Source organism: Schistocerca gregaria, chromosome 1, assembly GCF_023897955.1.
Source record: "Schistocerca gregaria isolate iqSchGreg1 chromosome 1, iqSchGreg1.2, whole genome shotgun sequence".
Lineage (NCBI taxonomy): Eukaryota > Metazoa > Arthropoda > Insecta > Orthoptera > Acrididae > Schistocerca > Schistocerca gregaria.
Window position 1 is genome coordinate 1,021,404,330 of NC_064920.1, and position 23,080 is coordinate 1,021,427,409.

A 23,080-nucleotide genomic window follows, 5' to 3' on the forward strand; every position below is an offset into this window, starting at 1 on the left:
TGCGAAACGGAATCAGTGTGGTGGACGACAATAATTATAAAGTGTGTATAACGGTGGGAGCGAGCACGCCACCGCTACGGTCGCAGGTTCGAATCCTGCCTCGGGCATGGATGTTTGTGATGTCTTTAGGTTAGTTAGGTTTAAATAGTTCTAAATTCTAGGGGACTGATGACCTCAGAAGTTAAGTCCCATAGTGATCAGAGCCATTTGAACCATTTTTGAGGGTGCACGTGATGTGCAGATGAGTAGATGTTTTGTAGATGCCATTCCCGACTCAGTCGAATTTGGCATATTTGATCTAGCAACCGGAAACAGTGGTGTGCAGCTTGAATACGTAGATTACGACAGCCGAATAAAATTAATGAGCGAAACAGGTGGTTGTAAACTATACGATGTCAAAGCAGATGTGATTCCAGATGTGATTCGCGAAGGCGATGATAACGATGAAGTGAGCCTACCGATCAGTTAAGTAAGGATGTATTCACGTATGTTTTTGTGTCAGATGGAAGAAATAAACAGGGGAAGACGGAAGAAACCCTCGGATAAGTTATGTAGACGGAATGACGCCTTGTGGAGTGATTTGCGACTGGAACTAGCCCTGTTATAGGAAGAGAAGTGTAATGAACAGAAGCGATGTGATCAAATTACGATACTTATTAGTGAATACGGAATGGAAACTCAGGCGTTAACTGATAGTGGAAGTCAGTGTTGTGTCACAGTCTTTCTGTGAGCGAAATATAACGGTGACTGATGTGGGTGAATTGCCTGTTACGTTAGTGATAGTAGTAGGTGCTACTGGTGCCTTTAGTAAACCGATTAAGACTGAAATTTTGATGCAATTGTATATTAGGGATGTTGCATTTGAACATGATTTTGCGACTGCCCGTTATGTACCCACAAGGTAAGCGCGGCTCAACCAAAGCTCCGCTAATGTTGAGATCAAGCCATTCAGCAAACCCGTTTTCGACTCCCTAATAAATTTTGCTGTGTCTTTTGTTTGAAGTTTTTTCGCAACGAATTTGATAGGAGTAGGAAGATTTATAAGATAAAAGAAACAATACGAAATTGTAACAAGATAGGCAAATAAATTTCTCGATCGACTTTGGTTAGTAAAGAAATAAAATTTTAATTCTGGCCCACTTACAGCTCATTCTGTTAAGTGTTCATACTTTCCTTCCGGCAACCACCGGTGTGTTACTAGTTATATAAAAATTCGAAGTAAATATACTAGAGCAAGGAACAACATCTAATCAAAAGTATCTTCGCCCAATTACATTGGTCCTTTCGAGGATTCGGCAGAGAACAAATTTGGTTTACGTGTTAAATATTTCTTTTCCGGAAATTAATTTTGGTGTGTCCGGCACATACGACAGCATCTCCCAGAAAAATCGGTGCTGCCAGCTGATAGTGAGTTACGCTACGAATTGTTACTGTTTTCATGTGGCTGGGATATTCTCGTTGGATTTCCTGAAGCACACTGCAGTTCTGAAACAGCGACACAGAAATCTGTTCCGCACCTTAATGTAGTCTAGTTTCGCCCGTTAGTTTGTGTGACTGCTTGCGAAGAATTCGCATCGGTCTTACTCGAAATTGTTTTCGTACAATTAGAATAAACATTTTAATTTGTTACTGGTCTTTGCCTACCTTATTGAATTTATTTGGCTACCTTATTGATTTCTTCAGCTTATTACACTCTACTGTTGTCACCAGTTTCTACCTGGAAATAAAAACAAATCAACAAGCTGTCGAATGTGATTGGGAATTGAGCTCGGGTTCTCCGCTTCTACGCCTGCGACCCCGCAGCTCGTGGTCGTGCGGTAGCGTTCTCGCTTCCCACGCCCGGGATCCCGAGTTCGATTCCCGGCGGGGTCAGGCATTTTCTCTGCCTCGTGATGGCTGGTTGTTATGTGATGTCCTTAGGTTAGTTAGGTTTCAGTAGTTCTAAGTTCTAGGGGACTGATGACCGTAGACGTTAAGTCCTATAGGGCTCAGAGCCATTTGAACCACTTGCATCTAAGCCTACGCAAGGAGCACTTTCACGGATTAGCGTTCACCTTGAGTCCATACAGCGTGCTTGGAAACTCTCGTTACATACTTCTAGGACCTGTAGAGAGGAGTGAGTAGGTAACATTTTGAATTGGAAAAGTTGTCCGAAAACGTACTGTTTCCGCGATACAAAGATTAGAAAACATGTTAGTAAAGCGACCTCTTTTACAGGTAATTGATTGGGCATCACTCAGAACATCACTTGTCTTATAAATGTCTCATTAACAGCGGAAGAATTTGCTAGTGTACTGACGAGTTCTCTCCAACGTGACGCAGTTCGGCCTCTTCCATTCCGGGTGCGCGGCGTCTGCTTGGAGGACCACAGTCACGCCTGCTGACGGTGAAGGTACCTGTTACTCGAAGCTGTTGCGTAATTATGGTGCAAATGGCATGCGATAGAATCCAACGTTGTGCGTAACGAGCTCGTTAAAGGCAACGAGCAGCTCTTCCATTACGATGAGCTTCGCCATTCAGATTAATCGTATCGGTGTATTCTGCAAACGTGTACTCAACCATGTTACTCCAACACTCACCGGCACGTGAATGAGGCTCGGCACGGGTCGGAGAAGTAAGAAAGACGTGAAATCACATCCGCCGGACCATCTTAACCAAATACCACCGTGACTAACGTTTTTACCTACCTTGCAAACAAGTTTTCAAACGGCTGTAGCACTTAAACGTTACTTTTCCGGACATGGGTTCCTATTCAAAATTTATGTACCACCCCAAGGAGCCTGTAATGGGAATTTCCGAACATCCTGTATATGCAGCACTTCTAAAAGTTTCTCTCCTGTATTTCTAGGAATATATGTGCTTTCTGGCGCCATATATGATGAAAAATGCGCAGTTTACTATTATCTGTAGATTTCGTCAATTATGAGCCGATTGTGACTCACTCAATTTAGGTGTGGTTCTCAAACAAGCGGGTCTGGTGAACCAGAATGTCTTCGAGTCTTTTATTTTAGGCTGCGCATAAGCGACCTGCGAATTCGATCGAATTTGTCTGTCCGTGCCTGAGGACTTACCCGTCTCAGTACAACTTGGGACCTTCAAAAACTTTCAACATTTCATTATTTAAATGTTATCGCACTGATAGACAGCTCTGATGAGGCGGCGGTACTGTCATTCCAGTGCAGCAAAACATGCAGCACTTGGTAGTGTTTCTCCCGCAAACCGTTAATTGGAAGCAATTAGTGTGAACCTATTAACGTCTTCATTGAATGAAGATCTTACCACCCTACAAATACTGCGTTCTTACCGGACATTCTTGATGCCGTCCATTATAAAAATCTGCCAGCCCTTATAGGTGTAGGTATTCTTTGCACCATACTTTTGATCATAACCCGTTAGTAGCATTGTTGGAGATAGATAACCAACAAAAGATACAATACAGACACTCAGGAATATTAACTGGGAACTGTGATTGATGTAGTCTCTTGCCAATTATTTCTATAATAGCTGAACGGATCATACTTATTATACTCTACAAAAAATTTAACGAGAAATAATTTCTACCAAATATCCAGCTAGGATTTCGTCCAACACCTTAAGCTCCATTACAGTTCAATTGGCTCTGAGCACTATGGGACTTAACTCCTGAGGTCATCAGTCCCCTAGAACATAGAACTACTTAAACCTAACTAACCTAAGGATATCACACACATCCATGCCCGAGGCAGGATTCGAACGTGCGACTGTAGCGTCTAGAACCGCTCGGCCTCTCTGGCCGGCTCCATCACAGTTGCTGCGGCTTGAAGATGCAGTTACAAATGGTTACATTGACGCTAAATCCACGGCAATTATATACCAGGATATTGCTCAAGTCTTCGATAAAATATGGTATAATAGTTTATTGTACAAGGTAATAAAATTGATAGGCGCACTGTGTGTTGTCAAATTAATTAGTAATTACCTTAAAGACCGTACTTTTAGCGTATTCGTTCGTGACTCAGCTTCTGATATCTACGAGTACATTACAAACACCTAAGAACCACAATACAGACACTGTTTAACATACTTTTAAGTTTCACATGTTGATATTTTATGCAGAGTAACACTGTTCCCAGAAGATCTGAAGAATGCAGCTAGACCTGTCGAAGCCGCCCACTTAGGAAATAAAAGTATTTCAACACATGACCTTGCCTGCAAAAATTATTATTTATCACTAAACATATATCTATCTGTCATGATACAGCTCATGATACAGCGGTGTATTACACCTACAAAAACGTATTGAACACTTATAACAAACTCCAACGATCTCTACTATTGCTTGAAAAGTGGTTGACGTCATGTTGGGTCAAAATAAACTTGGGCAAATGTGAAGCTACATTTTACACCAGATAAAGACAGGATTTACACACCCCACTGCTGCTACTGAATGGAGGTATTCCTTCGACTGACTCCGCCAGGTACCTTGGAGTTTACCGGGATCGACGTTTTACCTTTAAGCAAGGTATAACCGACTTAGCGTAAAAAGTAAACAGTATATTAGCGGCCTTATATCCTTTAATGAACGGATGGTCTTCTCCAAAAACGGGGTAATGACTCCTAATATCAAGCCCCTATATACAGACACAGACCGTCTACACACCTTAACAAACTTCAGGTTATTCGAAATAAGGCATTGAGAATCACATTGAATGCTCCATAATTCGTAAGAAACACAACGGTTCACAATAATTTAAAAATACATATTATTTCGGAGGGAATCCGGTCCCTATCTGAATACGTTTATGCCAAACTTACTTCCTCAACCAACAAACCCTTTTTCCAATTGTCCACATGTGATCTCAGTGACCTATAGAAACAAAATCGTACTAAATAGGCGCTGTTACCACTTTAGTAATGCAAATGCTGCCATACGAATTGCAATATCCTAACCATCGTTCTTATATGTTCATGCGTATTACCACCCACACATAATTGAAATAGTATTTTCTCAGATTTCAACGTTAAATGATGACTTACCATACATCGTAAATAGTGTTTTGCTCCTTTTTATTTAATGGTGTATGTTGCCCTATACTAATCTGTAGGAATCCTTATAATTCTACCCTTTAAGTACAGTTTACTTATTAGCATGTTCTAACACAAAACTTGAATCCATATTGTTTATTAATCTGTGTATTGTCATGGTGTAGGTTTTTTGTTGTCTTCAAGCTAAACTGTAAAATTCACACCAGAAATGAATGTTGCAGTGGAGCAGCCTACCAGCACAAAAACAACAGCACGTATCCATAAGCTGGGATATGCAGAGCGAGCTGGAAATCCGAAAGCACTCATCTGTGATGGAAATGTTTGCTACAGGAAAATGTGGCGATGAAGCCATAAAACCTGGACTATGGAACAATGGAAGAATGTTATTTAGTCGAATGAGACTTGTTTCACATTGTTTCCAAATTCTGACCGAGATTACATCCCACATGGTGGTTGGTTTGTTGGTGTAAAGGGGGGGGGGGGGGAGGGACCAAACTGTGAGGTCATCGGTCCCTTGTCCGCTGTAAAATAATTACACAGGGGAAAGAAGAAAAGAATGGAGACCCACAGCACAATAACAAGAGAATCAAGGAACCAGAAGAGTGACAGAAGGACAACCAACGCTACTATGGACAAAACAGGAAAGAAAACCACAGAGAGAAGCAAGAAACAGGTAGAAGGGATAAAAGCAGGAGAGCCGATGACCGTGGCTGGCCGGCCACGATAATAAAAAGGAAAAGCCAGCCACTCTGTGACACATTAAAACATCCAGCCTAAAAACATTAGAGTGGAGAACATAAAGGGACAAAGGACATGCGCTGAAACATATAGAATGATAAAACCCACCGTCATTTATAAAATACACTCCTGGAAATTGAAATAAGAACACCGTGAATTCATTGTCTCAGGAAGGGGAAACTTTATTGACACATTCCTGGAGTTAGATACATCACATGATCACACTGACAGAACCACAGGCACAGAGACACAGGCAACAGAGCATGCACAATGTCGGCACTAGTACAGTGTATATCCACCTTTCGCAGCAATGCAGGCTGCTATTCTCCCATGGAGACGATCGTAGAGATGCTGGATGTAGTCCTGTGGAGCGGCTTGCCATGCCATTTCCACCTGGCGCCTCAGCTGGACCAGCGTTCGTGCTGGACGTGCAGACCGCGTGAGACGACGCTTCATCCAGTCCCAAACATGCTCAATGGGGGACAGATCCGGAGATCTAGCTGGCCAGGGTAGTTGACGTACACCTCCTAGAGCACGTTGGGTGGCACGGGATACATGCGGACGTGCATTGTCCTGTTGGAACAGCAAGTTCCCTTGCCGGTCTAGGAATGGTAGAACGGTGGGTTCGATGACGGTTTGGATGTACCGTGCACTATTCAGTGTTCCCTCTACGATCACCAGAGGTGTACGGCCAGTGTAGGTGATCGCTCCCCACACCATGATGCCGGGTGTTGGCCCTGTGTGCCTCGGTCGTAGGCAGTCCTGATTGTGGCGCTCACCTGCACGGCGCCAAACACGCATACGACCATCATTGGCACCAAGGCAGAAGCGACTCTCATCGCTGAAGACGACACGTCTCCATTCGTCCCTCCATTCACGCCTGTCGCGACACCACTGGAGGCGGGCTGCACGATGTTGGGGCGTGAGCGGAAGACGGCCTAACGGTGTGCGGGACCGTAGCCCAGCTTCATGGAGACGGTTGCGAATGGTCCTCGCCGATACCCCAGGAGCAACAGTGTCCCTAATTTGCTGGGAAGTGGCGGTGCGGTCCCGTACGGCACTGCTTAGGATCCTACGGTCTTGGCGTGCATCCGTGCGTCGCTGCCGTCCGGTCCCAGGTCGACGGGCACGTGCACCGTCCGCCGACCACTGGCGACAACATCGATGTACTGTGGAGACCTCACGCCCCACGTGTTGAGCAATTCGGCGGTACGTCCACCCGGCCTCCCGCATGCCCACTATACGCCCTCGCTCAAAGTCCGTCAATTGCACATACGGTTCGCGCCCACGCTGTCGCGGCATGCTACCAGTGTTAAAGACTGCGATGGAGCTCCGTATGCCACGGCAAACTGGCTGACACTAACGGCGGCGGTGCACAAATGCTGCGCAGCTAGCGCCATTCGACGGCCAACACCGCGGTTCCTGGTGTGTCCGCTGTGCCGTGCGTGTGATCATTGCTTGTACAGCCCTCTCGCAGTGTCCGGAGCAAGTATGGTGGGTCTCACACACCGGTGTCAATGTGTTCTTTTTCCCATTTTCAGGAGTGTATATAACTAAATTAGCCGAGAAGGAGTTGCCAGCTACAATTAATGGCTACGAGTCCGGTAACTGAAAACTTCGTCTCAGAGCAGCCAAAGAGGAACAGCTCACCAAGATACGGGCCACTATCAGCCGGACGCCGCACCGACATTGAGGTGCATCATCAAGGCGCAGGAGGTAGCCGTGTTTCAGCCAAGCGTGGCCAATGCGGAGCTGACAGAGAGTCACAGAGTCCCTGCGAGAGGCACGCGTGGAGGTCTTCCACACATTCGTAGTCTCCTTAATGGCACACAGATTGTTGTGCGTACTGAGGTGCTCCCATTCCGTCTCCCAAAGACGCAAAACCTTGCGGCATAGTACTGAACGCAAGTCAGTCGCTGAGAAACCGATCTCTATTAGCGGTTTCCGCATAGCCTGTTTGGCGAGCCTGTCGGCAAGTTCGTTGCCTGGGATTCCGACGTGACCTGAGGTCCAGACAAACGCCACTGAACGACTGGACCGTTCCAAGGCATAGATGAACTCCTAGATGGTCGCTACCAAAGAATGAGAAGAGTAGCACTGGTCGATAGCTTGTATGCTGCTCAAGGAGTCAGTACACACAAGAAACGACTCCCCAGGGCATGAACGGATGTGCTCAACAGCACGAGATATAATCACCAGCCCGGCAGTGAAAACACTGCAGCCATTGGGCAAGGAATGCTGTTCACTGTGTCCTCCATGGACATACGCGAAGCCGACGTGATCGTCATCCATCGAGTCGACGGTGTAAACCAATTCATGGAGTCGGTACATGTCAAGAACCGAGAGGAAGTGGCAGCGAAGAGCTGCGGGATTAACTGAGTCCTTATCCCCATGTGAACTATCAAGGCGAAGCCGCGGCCTAGATGTACATCATGGAGGTGTATGTGAATGGACATCAAGTATACGTGGTGAAGGCAAGGACTCCAGTTCGGAAAAAAGGCATAGGACACAAAACTGCCATTGGAAGCCCTGACCTGGGCCGCCGATGCGGGAGATGAATCACCGTGGGTGTGGGAAAAGGCAATTGAGATGCACAGGAGAACTAGGAAAGCGTGCAATGTAACTGGCCAGGAGTTGGGCACGTCTAGCCTGCAATGGAGACACTCTGGCCTTCACCAGGACACTGGTCATCAGACTCGTCCTAAAACCTTCTGTCGTTAGGCGAATGCCAAAGTGGTGCAATGGGTTGAGTAAACGCAACGCTGAGGGCGCTGCCAAACAATAAACCAGACTCCCATGGTCAACGCGGGATTGAACTCTGTAGAGCTGCACAGTGTAGAGCAATTTGCACCTCAGTTGGTGTTGCTCAGGCAGCGGAGGGAACTAGGGTGCTGCCAGCACTTCTGCTTAAGCTGACTAAGGTGAGGAAACCAAGTCAAATGGGCATCGGAAACCCGTCCTAAGAATAGATATGTCTTCACTATAGGGTGTGGGTCGTCATGAAGGTAAAGTACTGGTTCCCGATGAGTATGACGCCGACAGAAGTGCATAACACACGACTTTGCGGCCGAAAACTGAAAACCATGGGCTAGAGACGATGACTGCGCCTTGTGGATGGCTCCCTGTAGGCGCAGCTCAGCAACACCAGAACTGGTGGAGCAGTATGAAATGCAGAAGTTGTCTACATACAGAGAAGGTGAGATGGACAGCCGTTAGACGATTAATAGCCACAAAAATGGAGATAAACTCAATACGGAATCCTGTGGGAACATACTCCTGGAAATGCGGGGGAACTATGGGAGGCACCAAATTGTACACGGAAAGTACGTAGCAACAGGAAATTTAGGACAAAAATCCAGAGCGGTCATCAGAGACTGCACTCGTATAATGTGGCAAGGATATGATGTTGCTAGGTCGTGTCATAGGCTTTTCGTAAATCAAGATGGCAACCAGGTGTTGGCGTCTGGAAAACGCTGTCAGATGGCAGACTCGATGGATAGAAGATTATTCATGGTAGAGAGAACCTGGCGGAAACCACCCAGGCATGGAGCTAGTAGGCCACATGACTCCAGGAGCCAACCTATCTGCCGAGACAGCATACGTTCCAGCAGCTTACAAAGATCGTTGGTGTGGGTGATGGGCTGGTAGCTATCGACATCAAGCGTGTTTTTACCGGGCTTCTGCACCGGAACGATGGTGCTGTCCCGCCATTGCGATGGAAAGACGCCATCGCCCCAGATCAGGTTAAAGATGACGAGATCAATCAGTGCAGCTAATACATTCAGAGGTACTGCACCATCTGGAGGAAGATATACATTGCAGACAGTTATTTCCTGCGTCATTCTTATTCTGACATTGCGATGGAAAGACGCCATCGCCCCAGATCAGGTTAAAGATGACGAGATCAATCAGTGCAGCTAATACATTCAGAGGTACTGCACCATCTGGAGGAAGATATACATTGCAGACAGTTATTTCCTGCGTCATTCTTATTCTGACAGCTACAGCTTCAAGAGGGGTCTCAAAAGGCACAGTTTCACTGCAGACTGAGTTTAGGACATAGAAGCAAACTCTACCTGATACTCCATAATAGTCGCTACGGTTCTAGTAATATCCCTTATAACTGCAGAGGGCAGGGGTCCTCATTGCCGGAAAAAACGTTTCCTGGAGAGCAATACAGAAAACAGGTGTAAAGCTTAACAGTTGCTGTAGCTCAGCCAGGTGGTGAAAAAAACCGCCGCAATTCCACTGGAGGATGATGTCATCGTGAGATTGGGTAGGCATGGAACATTCAATGACGCAGTTTACGCCTCTGGGTCACTTGCTGCCACCGACTTACTGACTTAGCAGTTTATATCATTTGTGTCTGTGGGTTTGAAGAGATCTAGGTCCTCACCTCAATGGATATCAGAATCTCCACCTCATCTGCAGATGCAGAGCTTGTAGGCAGCGGTGGTGTGGGTGCCACCGCAATTCACTTGGTCTTGGGGATCTTTTTTTTGGATTTCTCTCGTTGCCCCTTGGGTTCCAATGGCTGGGAGAACTTCACTGATTCATTCTCCAGGACTGAGGATGAGTGTGAAACCCTACAACCAGCTGCTTCTTGGCTCTTCAGCCTCTAGTGGGTGTCATCTTTCCCACTGTCAGAAACCTGGGAAGGGAGTGACCCAAGGGACCCTTTCCTAGCGAGAGGAGGTTAAGAAGACACAATTCTCTGGCTGAGAAATGGGGACTGATATTCCCGATGGTTGAGGGTGTTGCTCCCAAAGTAGATGGTGCAGGTGTAGTCTTCTGGCTCTGAGAAGTGACTGGGGTTGGCAGAGCTGATGGCTCTAGAACTGTTGTAGCGGCGGCATAAGATGATGTGATACGTACAGGATGTAGGCGTTAAATTTCCTCTTAGCCTCAGTGTAGGTCAGTCCTCCAGGGTCTTGTACTCCATGATTTTCCTTTATTTCTGGAGAATCCGGCAATAAGGCGACCAAGGCGAATGGTGCTCTCTGCAGTTGACATAGATGGGTGGTGGGGTACATTGAGTATTGGGATGTGATGGGTAATCTCAACATGTGAAACTGGAAGTAGGGCAGGAAGACATATGGGCAAACCTCCTGCATTTAAAGCACCACATTGGGGGACAGATATAGGGCTCTACATCAGAGCAGTAGACCATTACATTAACCATCTTCGATAATGTATCACCCTCGAAGGCCAAGTTGGAGGAAAAGGAGGCAACCTGATTATCTCACGGACCCTGGTGGACCACCGAATGAAATGTACACCTCACTGCTCTAAATTGGCGCGCAGCTTATCGTCAGATTGCAAAAGAAGGTCCCTGTGATACATGATTTCATGGACCATATTTAATATGATGTGGGGCGTGATGGTTACAGAAACTTCGCCCAGCTTGTCACAAGAGAGTAACGTCCGTGACTGGGCAGCGGAAGCTGTTTTGATCAAGACTGGTCAAGATCCCATATCGGACAAGTCCTCCACCTCCCCAAACTTGTCCTCTAAATATTCGACAAAAAACTAAGGCTTCATTATCATGTAAGATTCCCCATCAGCTCTCGAATATACTAGGTACTGGGGTGAATAAGAGCTGCTGCCAACCTTAGCCTGATGTTCCTCCCATGGTGTGGCTAGGGATGGGAACGATTAGGGTTGCACTTCTGTGTGTTGAACTGACCCCATAAACGCTTAGAGACTGCTGGTGTTTGACCACCAACAAGAGATGATGTACTACGCTTCATCCAGTGTCATTCACCCTGATGCTACCCACTCTTACCAGGGGCTCTCACGACGGGCGCCACCCAGCCATAGAAAAGGTTACCTGGCAGGATGAACATTAACGGGAGTTCCGATGCCCTAGGGTGATCGGCATCTAATCCTCGTGGGGAGTTCATGGCGTAGGCATCAGCATAGCGATCTCTGTATGGTCAGCGGCTACAACCAGCAGGGTACATTGCGGCCCCACCACAATGGACTGGCTACCGTGCTGCATATCAGACGCAACCAAGCAAACAAGTCCAGTATCATCGTATCCTCGTATGAGTGTAGAAAACGATACTGCACAGCTGGTGGAAAAATACACACCCAGAAGGGTGGCCTCGCCCAACGGTTGGGGAATGAGCAGAAGTGCAGATCGACGTCGACGAAGGATGCAACAGGTCTCAGCACACGATGGACACTATGCACCATTTAAGGCGCCCTTCCCCAACTGGCTTGCTCTTCGGGAAAATTTTCAAAAACTTAGGCCAATCTCTATAGGAACCATCATATAAAAGCCGAAGCGTGTGAGATTCCTTTTAGTCGTCTCTTATGACAGGCAGTAACACGTCGGGCCTATCCTAACCCTAGAACTGCAGCGGGACACATAGTGGGGGTTCGGCGAGGATTTGGGCACCACTATCTAGGCATTCCACGGGCTCCTTGGTTACTGTACAAGGTCGAATTACTGTGAAGGAACTGCGTGATAATTATGGCCTATCAGGTCTATTCCATGGTACAATGTTTGTACCCCAGTGGTGATTCTGTGTCCCAAGACAATATTGCCGCTATTCACACAGCTCACGTAGTCCAGTACTGGTTTTCTCAACACGAGGGTAAATTTTCATAACTCCCCTGGCCAACACCGTCACAAGATCTCAGCATTATTGAGACTTTGTGGTTTATTTTGGAAAGGAGAAAATCCTACGGAATCTGTATTTCTCCATTTCGAGACGACTGGATACTGCATTGTATTAGGCGTAGTAACGTATTGTGTTTTTGGTGTTTCCATGTTTTTGTTCAATCCCTGTAGAATTTACAGAAGAACCAAGAAGGAACAATAATACTGGAAGACCTAGAACGAAGTGCTCGGATGGAAAAGGGGTGAGACAGGGATGCAGTCTTTTGTGCCTACACTCAAACCCATACATTGATAAAGCAATGACGAAAATAAAGGAAAGGTTAAAGAGTGTAATTAAAATTCAAGGTGAACGGATGTCAATAATAAGATTCGCTGATGGCATAGCTGCTCTGAGTAAAAGTGAAGAAGAATTGCAGGACCCATTGAACTGAATGAGAGTAAAGCAATGAGAAGTAACAGAAATTAAAATAGCGAGAAACTTAACATCAAAATTGGTGATCACAAAGTAGATCAAGTTACGTAATTCTGTTACTTCAGACACAAGGTAACCCATGACGGACGAAACAAGAAGGACATGAAAAGGTGACCATCACAGGAACATAAGTCATTCCTGGCTAAAAGAAGTCTATTTATATCAAACACAAGCCTTAAACAGAGGGAGAAGTTTCTGAGAATGTACTTTTCTAGCGCAGAATTGCGTGGTAGGAATCTATGGTGTCTGGAATACCCGAACAGAAGGGAATCGAAGCCTTTGAAACATGATTCTGAAAAGAATGAAGATAAATGTAACCATATACTACTTCAGATTAGCGCTTGACAGTCGGTACCAGTAATTCCTAGTTATTTTGCTTTGAACGTAGCCACGTGTTCTTCGTTTGGTTGCCTCAGACCGAACACATGCAGCTTTTGCTTACGTAGCTTAAATTTTTCGCATCCGGAAAAGGCTCATTTTAACTCGTAATGAGCATTTCAATAAGTGGTGACCCACAAACCCGCAGATGTTTGTGCGTTACCGCATTTTGGAACGTGCAGGTGCTTGAGTTTGCGCGCTCGATTACCCGATCCTCAAACTTCAATGCTAAATAACTCGGAAACGCCGCAACGTATCGACATTTTTCTTAACAGTTATTTTCCCAGCACGGCCTCCCCTTCATCATACTTACAAGCTTTCGAGACCGTTTCCGACCAACCTACCGTATTACGCTTAAATTTTCCAGGACGATGTTATTTTAAATACACTCCTGGAAATTGAAATACGAACACCGTGAATTCATTGTTCATATTCTTAAACTAAATAAATTGTCACCTACATGCGAGGAGAGAGTTACGGTTCAGGTTTGTATGGACGGTCGTATGCAGTTGAGTCCCCACAAAAATATGTGAACAGTTGACAAACGTCGATAAAATATGTGTTTGAGAGTTTTCTGTCGAATGGTACGGCAACAGCGAGTGTCTTACAGGTTTATTCATTGAAGTTGGACGTACAGTCAAATGGGATGATTTTGTCGTTATTTTGATTGTAACTTTCGTATATGTTGTTAGATGAAATTGATTTTTATGGAAGTAGGTATATGTGTAACGCATAAAAATCCCATAACCAGAAGTGTATGTGCAGGTATATTTATCTGAGGCAGTTAAGTAAAGTGTCCGAAGTCGCCCCATGGATTGGGGTGATTTCGGACACATGTGCTTTTTTAAACCTCTGTCCGAAGTTACAGTATATAGAGGGCGAATACGCACAGTAACTACCTTTTCCTAATTCTTTTTATTTGATTTTGGTGACATTTTGCACATGGTGGGGGATTTTCCAGCTTTCCCTTGATATTGGAGAAAAACATCTTAACCGTCTCTTTGTTTACTTTTGCACGAGCTCGTTTAATATTTTCGCTTAAGCGAACGGAAAGCTTTTCTGACTGTCGTTTGCGGAATAAATGCACCCATTCTTCTCCTGGCAGATTATTACGGAATTCCTTCTCTTCTCGGCCAGGTTTATCAAGGTATCCTTTAAATAAATATCTAATATCCAATTAAGTGAAGGGAAATCCCCAATGTGCAGCCCTGGAGATACCTTGCTTCAACAATTCGCCTTCTTCTTTATTTAGCACTGGCTGTCCTTCCACTTATTGGGATGTGCTTCCTGCACTTTATTTTGTAGGCCTGCTTTAGGTATACCATACAAATCACTCGCTTTTCAATACGACAATTTACCACTCTGAACATGACGAACCGCTTTATCTAAAAGTTCTGCGTCATAATTACACCATACTGTAGCACCACTCCTGCACTTACACATTCTTGCCATTGTCCGAAATCACCCCGCACAGTTCACAGTTTACAAAAACCGTCGTTATTTTGTAACCTTGCAAGAGAAACTCGACAAACGCGTACAGAAATCGTCTCATTGCTGTTAGCTACCGAGTGCATCGACAATTACGGTTACAATAACTTCCTGCTCGGTGCAACAATAGAAATTTTCACCTTTACGATAACGCATGGATTCTGAACACTGAGACTGTTCGTCAATTATTCACCTAGGGAAACAAGTGACGCAAAATAAAAGTTGTGGAAAGTGATAAGAGCATTCTTGCGTTTAAAATAACTGGCGCACGGACATTAAAATAAGTAACTCTTTGTTTCTATGCAGTTGAAAAGAGCAAATAAGCCATACTGTCAGAATTCACCCCGGTGTCCGAAATCACAAAGAAAATCATTCGACAAATCAGTACTGTCGCATCCATTGGCATGCTACAGTGTTATTTGAACAGTTATTAAGGTTACAGCGAACTGTTATAGACTTATCGCTTACTTTAGAAAAACAATTCAACAATGGCAAACGTAAGTGTAAAAATGGATTTCATATTAACAGCCAATGTTAGCGTGCTTGGGTCAGAAAAGAGGTACGTTTTTGTTTCAGGCAACATGGACGGGTTTCATAAGAAACGTGTTCTCTCTGTGAACCATCCCTTACCGACATACTATCGCCACCAAGGAAAAAACAGAATGAACCTAATATAGCAGGAGTTAAGTTGTACCATCATCGGCCACTTATGCAAGTAGTGTCCTCAGTTTACTTCCAACTGTCTGTGATTTTTCTCTGCCGCCCCACTTTTGGCTACCTATTTTGGTGTGAGCCACTCTCATTGGCGTTCAGCTGTATTAGATTAATATATTTTTATTGGATAATTCATTCACTTTTTTTTTGATCAGTTTTAGTTCACTTGATCGATTACACAACTTTTAAGATTCCGTGCCTCAATCGCTAAGAACGGAACCCTTACATGATCGCTTTGTTGTACGCCTGTCATCTGTCTGTCCGACTGTTAAAAACCCTTTTTCTCAGGAACGGGCAGTTGTATCAAGTACGTACTGAGGCCTTAGTTCCTTTGGCGGCGTTAAAAATTAAAGTTTTTAAGTCAATGAAATCGGAAGAGAGGGCTCTTTATGATACCTGAAAACTCACTCATCAGAATCTACAGGAACTTCCCACTGACCTAGAAACATCGCATAATAAGGTGTATAATCCCTTTCTGGTGCTAAAAACTGAGCTTATAAGTCGGTGGAATGAAATGATACGTCAATTTATGTTACACATACGTATACTCACTAACTCTCTCATCCATACCTATTGGGTATGTCCCGTTGGTCTGGGGTTTGACATTTGGCAAGAACAAGGCTGTCATAGTATAAGTAAAGAGGAAAAACCGAAATAACTAACTTACATCATAAGAAAAAATTTCTTGGCATTTGTCATTCGACTGCCTCTTTCCATCAGTCACAGGATTTTCAGAGCTGCAAAAAGCATTCGACGATGTGAAATGGTGCAAGTTGTTCGAAATGCTGAGAAAATTAGGAGTAGACTATAGGGAAAAACGGGTGATGTGCGATATGTACAAGAGCCAAGAGGGAAAAATAAGACTGGGAAACGAAGAACGAAATACACTAACTAGAAATGGTGTAAGACAAGGACACAGTCTTTCGCCCTTACTGTTCCATCTATTTATTGAAGTAACAACGATGGAATTAAAAAAAAAAGTTTTAAGACTGGGATTAAAGTTCAAGATGAAAGATTATCCATGATACGAGTCGCTGATGGCATATCTTTAGTGAAAGTGAAGAAGAATTACAGGATATGTTGAACGTAACGAATGTAAGTATGCCATCTAAGTTTTTATTTAGGTAACGCTACGTAGCGCTCTGTAAGAAAATCACTGAATGTGCTGTGTACAGTCTGTAGCTGGTTGGACTCATTGTTGGAATATTTGCTATTGTAGCGTTGGGCAGTAGGATATGAGCAGCCCGTGGCGTTGCGCAGTTGCAGGTGAGCCGCCAGCAGTCGTAGAAGAGGGGAGAGTTTTGAGAGCGGACGATCTGGACGTGTGTCCGTCAGAAAAAGAAAATTTGTAAGACTGGATGTCATGAACTGATATATATTTTGACTTTTGAACACTGTTAAAGTAAATACATTGTTTGTTCTCTATCAAAATCTTTCATTTGCCAACTATGCCTATCAGTAGTTAGTGTCTTTTTTTAGCGCAACGCAGTCTGACTTTCAATAATCCCTACAAAAAAATGGGCCTGACTAACAATATCCTATACCTTTCATGAATCACTTACCTCACAAAAATCTTCGTTACTCGAACTACTGCAATACAGCGAGTTCGAGTCTCGGTCGGGCACACAATTTTAATCTGTCAGGAAGTTTCAACCAAAGGGATTGCTGTGTTCGTATCCTTCCTTAAATCTGTGAAGTCATCAGGGATTAACTTCGGTTATACCTGGAGCTGCAGAGGCTCCCACTGTCGGAGGTTCGATTAATGCCTCGGGCATGGGTGTGTGTGTCGTTCTTACGGCAAGTTAGTTTAAATTATATTAAATAGCGTGTAAGCTTAGGGATCGATGACCTCAGCAGTTTGGTCCCGTAACACCTTACCACAAATTTCAAAATTTTTCTTATACAGGGTTTGCAAAATAAAGCTGGCCCGAAAAATAATTCATGCAACTTAAAACAGGCAACCCAGTTTGCATCATCAACACCTGAGGCTGATGATGTAAGTAGGACTGTCAAGCACAAATTGCATTAAGTATTTTTCTTTCCAGTTTTGTTTTTCCAGCCCTATATGTGCCAAAAATCCAATCAATAGCTAATCAAATGTGATTGACATACTAGTAATCCATCTGGAGTCCACTCTGGAGATGTCACTCTAACCACTTATTTAGGTGGGTAGACTTGTGTCTGCTACTACTACTGGCTTTTGCTACACTGAAAGCGAGTGTTGGCAACAGTGACTGACCGCCTTACCTTGCTGCAATGCCTGCAGTGCTGGAAAACGGTACTCCAGGGAGCTGACTGTGAGCGGTCCGCCGCGGTTGTGATACTTTGCTGCATCTGGAAGCCGCCAGATGGCTTCCGAGCGCAGATCCTCCGATTTTTTGAAGAAGGGCAGCGCTTCGTCATACGACCGTCCTTTGTTTCCCATAGCCGCCCAGTTCTCGAAATCATCCCTGCACAGGTATTTTTGTGTTACACATATGCTATATATTGTTATGGATTTATCCGCTTAGGCCAACACAGAGTTATTTTTCACATTTTGTAAGTATTTTTGTGAGATGACATTTTTGAACACTGAAGTGGAGCAAATATACAGGATAATGGATGGGTTCAGATGGCTCTGAGCACTGTGGGACATAACATCTGAGGTCATCAGTCCCCTAGAAGTTAGAACTTCTTAAACCTAACTAACCTAAGGACATCACACACATCCATGCCCGAGGCAGGATTCGAACCTGCGACCGTAGTGGTCGCGCGGTTCCAGACTGTAGCGCCCACAACCGCTCAGCCACACCGGTCGGCTACAGTATGAACACTGACGATTGTTAGATGATGCGTGACATCCTGATTGGAAATGGGGGAAAAACGGTCCTATGAACATTTGCCCGCAAATGCATCGTCGGCATGCTAGACGCTCGCAAATGAATGTTCTTCTGACCACGTGTCGTGTGATCCGCGTATACTGCAGGTTGTGTGATTGACGCAGCCTACTTTAAGCAGCGGCATGGTTGGGTATTCATATCGGGAATAAGCCGAGGTGGTATTTGTGTACGACCAAGCTGATGGAATCGGTCGAGAGGCAGCACTGATATACCAAAACAAGTACCCTGACAGACACCAACAACACCACACAACATTTCAAGCCCTTCTTTCAATCAGACGAGTGTGCATGGAGGTGGACGACTGTGGGTGCACCAGACTTGGAGGACCGGGTTCTGCAGGATACTGAGACGAACCCTTGAATAAACTCCAGCCAAGTTACTCGCCAATATGGTGTAAGAGAAAGCACAGTTACGTGTATCCTGTACGACTATCGCTACCATCTGTATCACCTTCAAAGAGTGCAAAGATTATCAACAGCGGATCTCCCTCTAAGGGAAGGGTTTTGTCGATGATATTCCGGAAGGATTTTGTCGATGCTTTTTGCACCCGACCATCACAATTATGGGATTTCTTACAGCAATTCCTTTTACCCACGAAGCAACTTTTACCAGAAGTGGCATTATCGATCTGCTCAATCGCCATCTTTGGGCTACAGACAGTCCTTGGGGAATATTTAGGGCGTCTTATCACATCGCCTCAACTATCGTGTATTGGCAGGTATTCTTGGCGATTACGTAATTGGACTGGATATTATTCCACATCGCCTGAAAGGAGGTACGTATCTGTACTTCCTGCAGAATACTTTGCCTCGGCCGCATGAGAATGTGCCTTTGGCCATAGGACAGGTCATGTGGTTTCTGCATGACGGAGCTTTACAGTATGCTGACACCTCAGCAACATCTTCTCCGCACTTTGGATGGGACATGGAGGTCCAGTAGCAAGGCCTACTAGATCACCTGACTGAAACCCCTGAATATTTACCTCTTGGGGCATCTGAAAAGCGTTCGTGTATGCTGGACCACTTCCTGGTGTGTAGACGCCTCAACAGGGTGTTCACGACGCCTGTCAAGTTATTCGGAGAGCGGCCGGAACCTACTAAAGAGTGCGGAAATCCACGATGTAATGCGTGAACGCGAGCATTACATCACATGGAGACCACTTTGAGCATCGGTTGTGACGTTCATACGATGCAACACTGTTCTGTGTTCTGGGACGATCTCTTGTCGTTGCATGCACACAGTCCATTTCTTTAAATATGTTCGTAGGGCCTTTTTTCCTGCATTTACAATCAGGAATCGGTAACTCCAGTTTGTCAGTTTTATTCATGTTCACCCCGTATATCTTTGAAGCTGTTGTTAAATCGAACTACCAATGTGTCATTTCTTCCAAAGCACAGTATCAGAAGAGATATTTTGGAGAATGTAGAGTATCTTCAACGAGGTACTCTACTGCCCATTAAAATTGCAACACCAAGAAGAAATGCAGATGATAAACGAGTATTCATTGGACACATATACAATACTACAACTGATATGTGATTACATTTTCACGCAGTTTAGGTGCATAGATCCTGAGAAATTAGTACCCACAACAGCCACCTCTGCCCGTAATAACGGCCTTTATACGCCTCGGTATTGAGTCAAACAGAGGTCGAATGGCGTGTACAGGTACAGCTGCCGATGCAGCTTCCACACGATACCACAGTTCATCAAGAGTAGTGACTGGCGTATTGTGACGAGCCAGTTGCTCAGCCACTATTGAACCAACGTCTTCAATTGGTGAGAGATCTGGAGAATGTGCTGGCCAGGGCAGCAATGGAACATTTTCTGTATCGAGAAAGGCCCGTACAGGACCTGCAACAAACGGTCAGGAATTATCCTGCTGAAATGTCGGGTTTCGCTGGAATGGAATGAAGGGTAGAGCTACGGGTTGTAACACATCTGAAATGTAACGTCTACTGTTCAAAGTAGCGTCAATGCGAACATGAGGTGACCGAGACGTGTAACCAATGGCACCCCATACCATCACGCCGGGTGATGACGAATTTACGCTTCGAATGTGCGTTCACCTCGATGTCGCCAAACACGGATGCGACCATCATGATGCTGTAAACAGAATCTGGATTCTTCCGAAAAAATGACGTTCTGCCATTCGTGCACCCAGGTTCGTCGTTGAGTATACCATCGCAGGCGCTACTGTCTGTGATGCAGCGTCAAGGGTCCCCGCAGCCTAGGTCTCCGAGCTGATAGTCAATACTGCTGCAATCGTGGTCGAACTGTTCGTGCAGATGGTTGTTGTCTTGCAAACGTCCCCATCTGTTGACTCAGGGATCGAGACGTAGCTGAACGATCCGTTACAGACATGCGGATAAGATGCCCGTCATCTCTACTGCCAGTGATACGAGGCCGTTGGGATCCAGCACGGCGTTCCGTATTACCCTCCTGAACCCACCAATTCTATATTCTGCTAACAGTCATTGGATCTCGTCCAACCCGAGCAGCAATGTCGCGATACGGTAAACCTCAATCGTTAGAGGCTACAATCCGACCTTTATCAAAGTCGGAAACGCGATGGTACGCATTTCTCCTCCTTACATGAGGCATCACAACAACGTCTCACCAGGCAACGCCGGTCAACTGCTGGTTGTGTTTGAGAAATCAGTTGGAAACTTTTCTCATGACAGCAGGTTGTAGATGTCGCCACCGGCGCCAACCTTTTGTGAATGCGCTGAAAACTAATCATTTGCATATCACAGCATGTTCTTCCTGTCGGTTAAATTTCGCGTCTGTGGCATGTCGTCTTCGTGGTGTAGCATTTTTAATGGCCAGTAATGTAGATTGCTAAACGAGGTTTCACGTTATTTCTTGGCTCTGTTTCGAGAGCTTAATGTGCCACTGGTAATTATCCACCGGCGCACAGCTAATGACTAATTTCATTCCGAGTGCTTAGTTTCCCATAAATCAGGAAGCTCATATTTCCATTGGCAGAGAAATGTGAGCAGAATTTCATAACCCACGACGTATTCCATTGAGACGGTTACGGGAATTATTAATTCCACGAAGGATACTTACGAATTTGTACAGTTTTGGAGTGTTAACTGCTACAACTTGCAATGACGACCACGAAGTGCGTTAAGAACTATAGGATCTTAATCGGACGCTGCGTTTTAACTCAGTATCCATAATTCTTCCTTTAAAGGTTCCTGTTAGAATATTGCTGCGCGGTGTGGGATCCTTACCAGGTGAGACTGACGGAGGACATCGAAAGGGTGCAAAAAAGGGCAGCTCACGTAATAGGGGAGAGAGTGTGGCAGATATGATACGCGAGTTGGGATGGAAGTCATTACAGCAAAGACGTTTTTCGTCGCGGCGAGACCTTTTCACGAAATTTCAGTCACCGACTTTCTCTTCCGAATGCGAAAATATTTTGTTGAGCCCAACCTACATAGGTAGGAATGATCATCAAAATAAAATAAGAGAAATCAGAGCTCGAACAGAAAGGTTTAAGTGTTCATTTTTCACGCGCGCTGTTCGGGAGTGGAATAGTATGATTGTGGTTCGATGAACCCTATGCCAAGCACTTAAATGTGAATTGCAGAGTAGTCATGTAGATGTAGATGTAGATGTAAAGGTGAATGAAGAAAGCTATGGACAGCGGCCGCACCTCTGTTGCCAGGAAAACAACATCGCTCTGGCTAACGGTCGCCGGTGAAAGAGGTGCGTATTGCGCAACGATATCGTAAAACCAGAAGGCAGGGTTATGCATGCGCTTGATTACAGCAAGAGAGGAAATGTCAGTTACAGCAGAGTAACCTCGTCGACGTCAATATTTCATGTGAAGGCTATGCCACACCTGCAGTAGTTATGAAGCCATAGCAGATCCGGGAATTTCGAGGCCCGAGGCAATTTGTGAACGCCAAAAACGTATATGGGGCGCTAGCTGAAAGGTTTTGGTTTGTTTTGAAAAGTAGTAACTGCCGTTTTTGGTCTAGAGCCTTGGCGTAAACTCATGTGGCGGATCTATCACGGCTCTGGCGCAGAACTGAGCCGAATGGTCAATGGGAGCTAGGTTAAAACGGTTTTTGTGAGATAGCCAATCAAAATCGTACGGGAGCAGGTAAGTAGCGTTGACAGTGAGTGTTACTGACGTGGCCGGACCGAAGGGAAACAGTGAATGCTCACTGCGGTGGCGTAGCGTAAACGCAGTGAACAATTCCCCCGAAGGAAGTGGTTGGGAATTCTAAGTGAATCAGTGTAAAATGAAGAGACTCCATTTTCAAAGTGCAAAATAATTCACAGAATGGAACTCACTGTAATTAATTTACGATTGGAAAGATGGAGGGGAGGGGGGGGGAATAAATGGTTCAAATGGCTCTGAGCACTATGAGACTTAACTGCTGAGGTCATCAGTCCCCTAGAACTTGAACTACTTAAACCTAACTAACCTAAGGACATCACACACATCCAAGCCCGAGGCAGGATTCGAACCTTCGACTGCAGCGATCGCGCGGCTCCAGACTGTAGCGCCTAGAACCGCTCAGCCACTCAAGTCGGCCGCGGGGAGGGGGGTGAGGGGTGGGGAGAGTGGCAGAAAGGACATCTATTCGGTAGAAGACGGGAAGATGTATAGTTTCGGGTTACAGTTGCCAGGGACGACTCAAAGTTTCTAAGGGTATTACCAAGACTTAGCTAAGCCTAACGCTTCCTTGTGAGTGAAGGTGTCGAGTCGGATTTTAGTGAAATTAATAAAAGAGCTTC

At 45.2% G+C, this 23,080-nt stretch overlaps 1 protein-coding gene across 1 annotated transcript in view; it reads right to left on the minus strand.

Moving 5' to 3' along the window:
* Nucleotides 1-23,080, minus strand: part of LOC126285005 (glucose dehydrogenase [FAD, quinone]-like) — a 65,629-nt gene that overhangs the window by 12,090 nt on the left and 30,459 nt on the right. Inside the window, exon 3 of the mRNA XM_049984352.1 lies at nt 17,691-17,893. Coding sequence (XP_049840309.1) covers nt 17,691-17,893 — 203 coding nt within the window. The remainder of the gene's footprint in view (nt 1-17,690; nt 17,894-23,080) is intronic.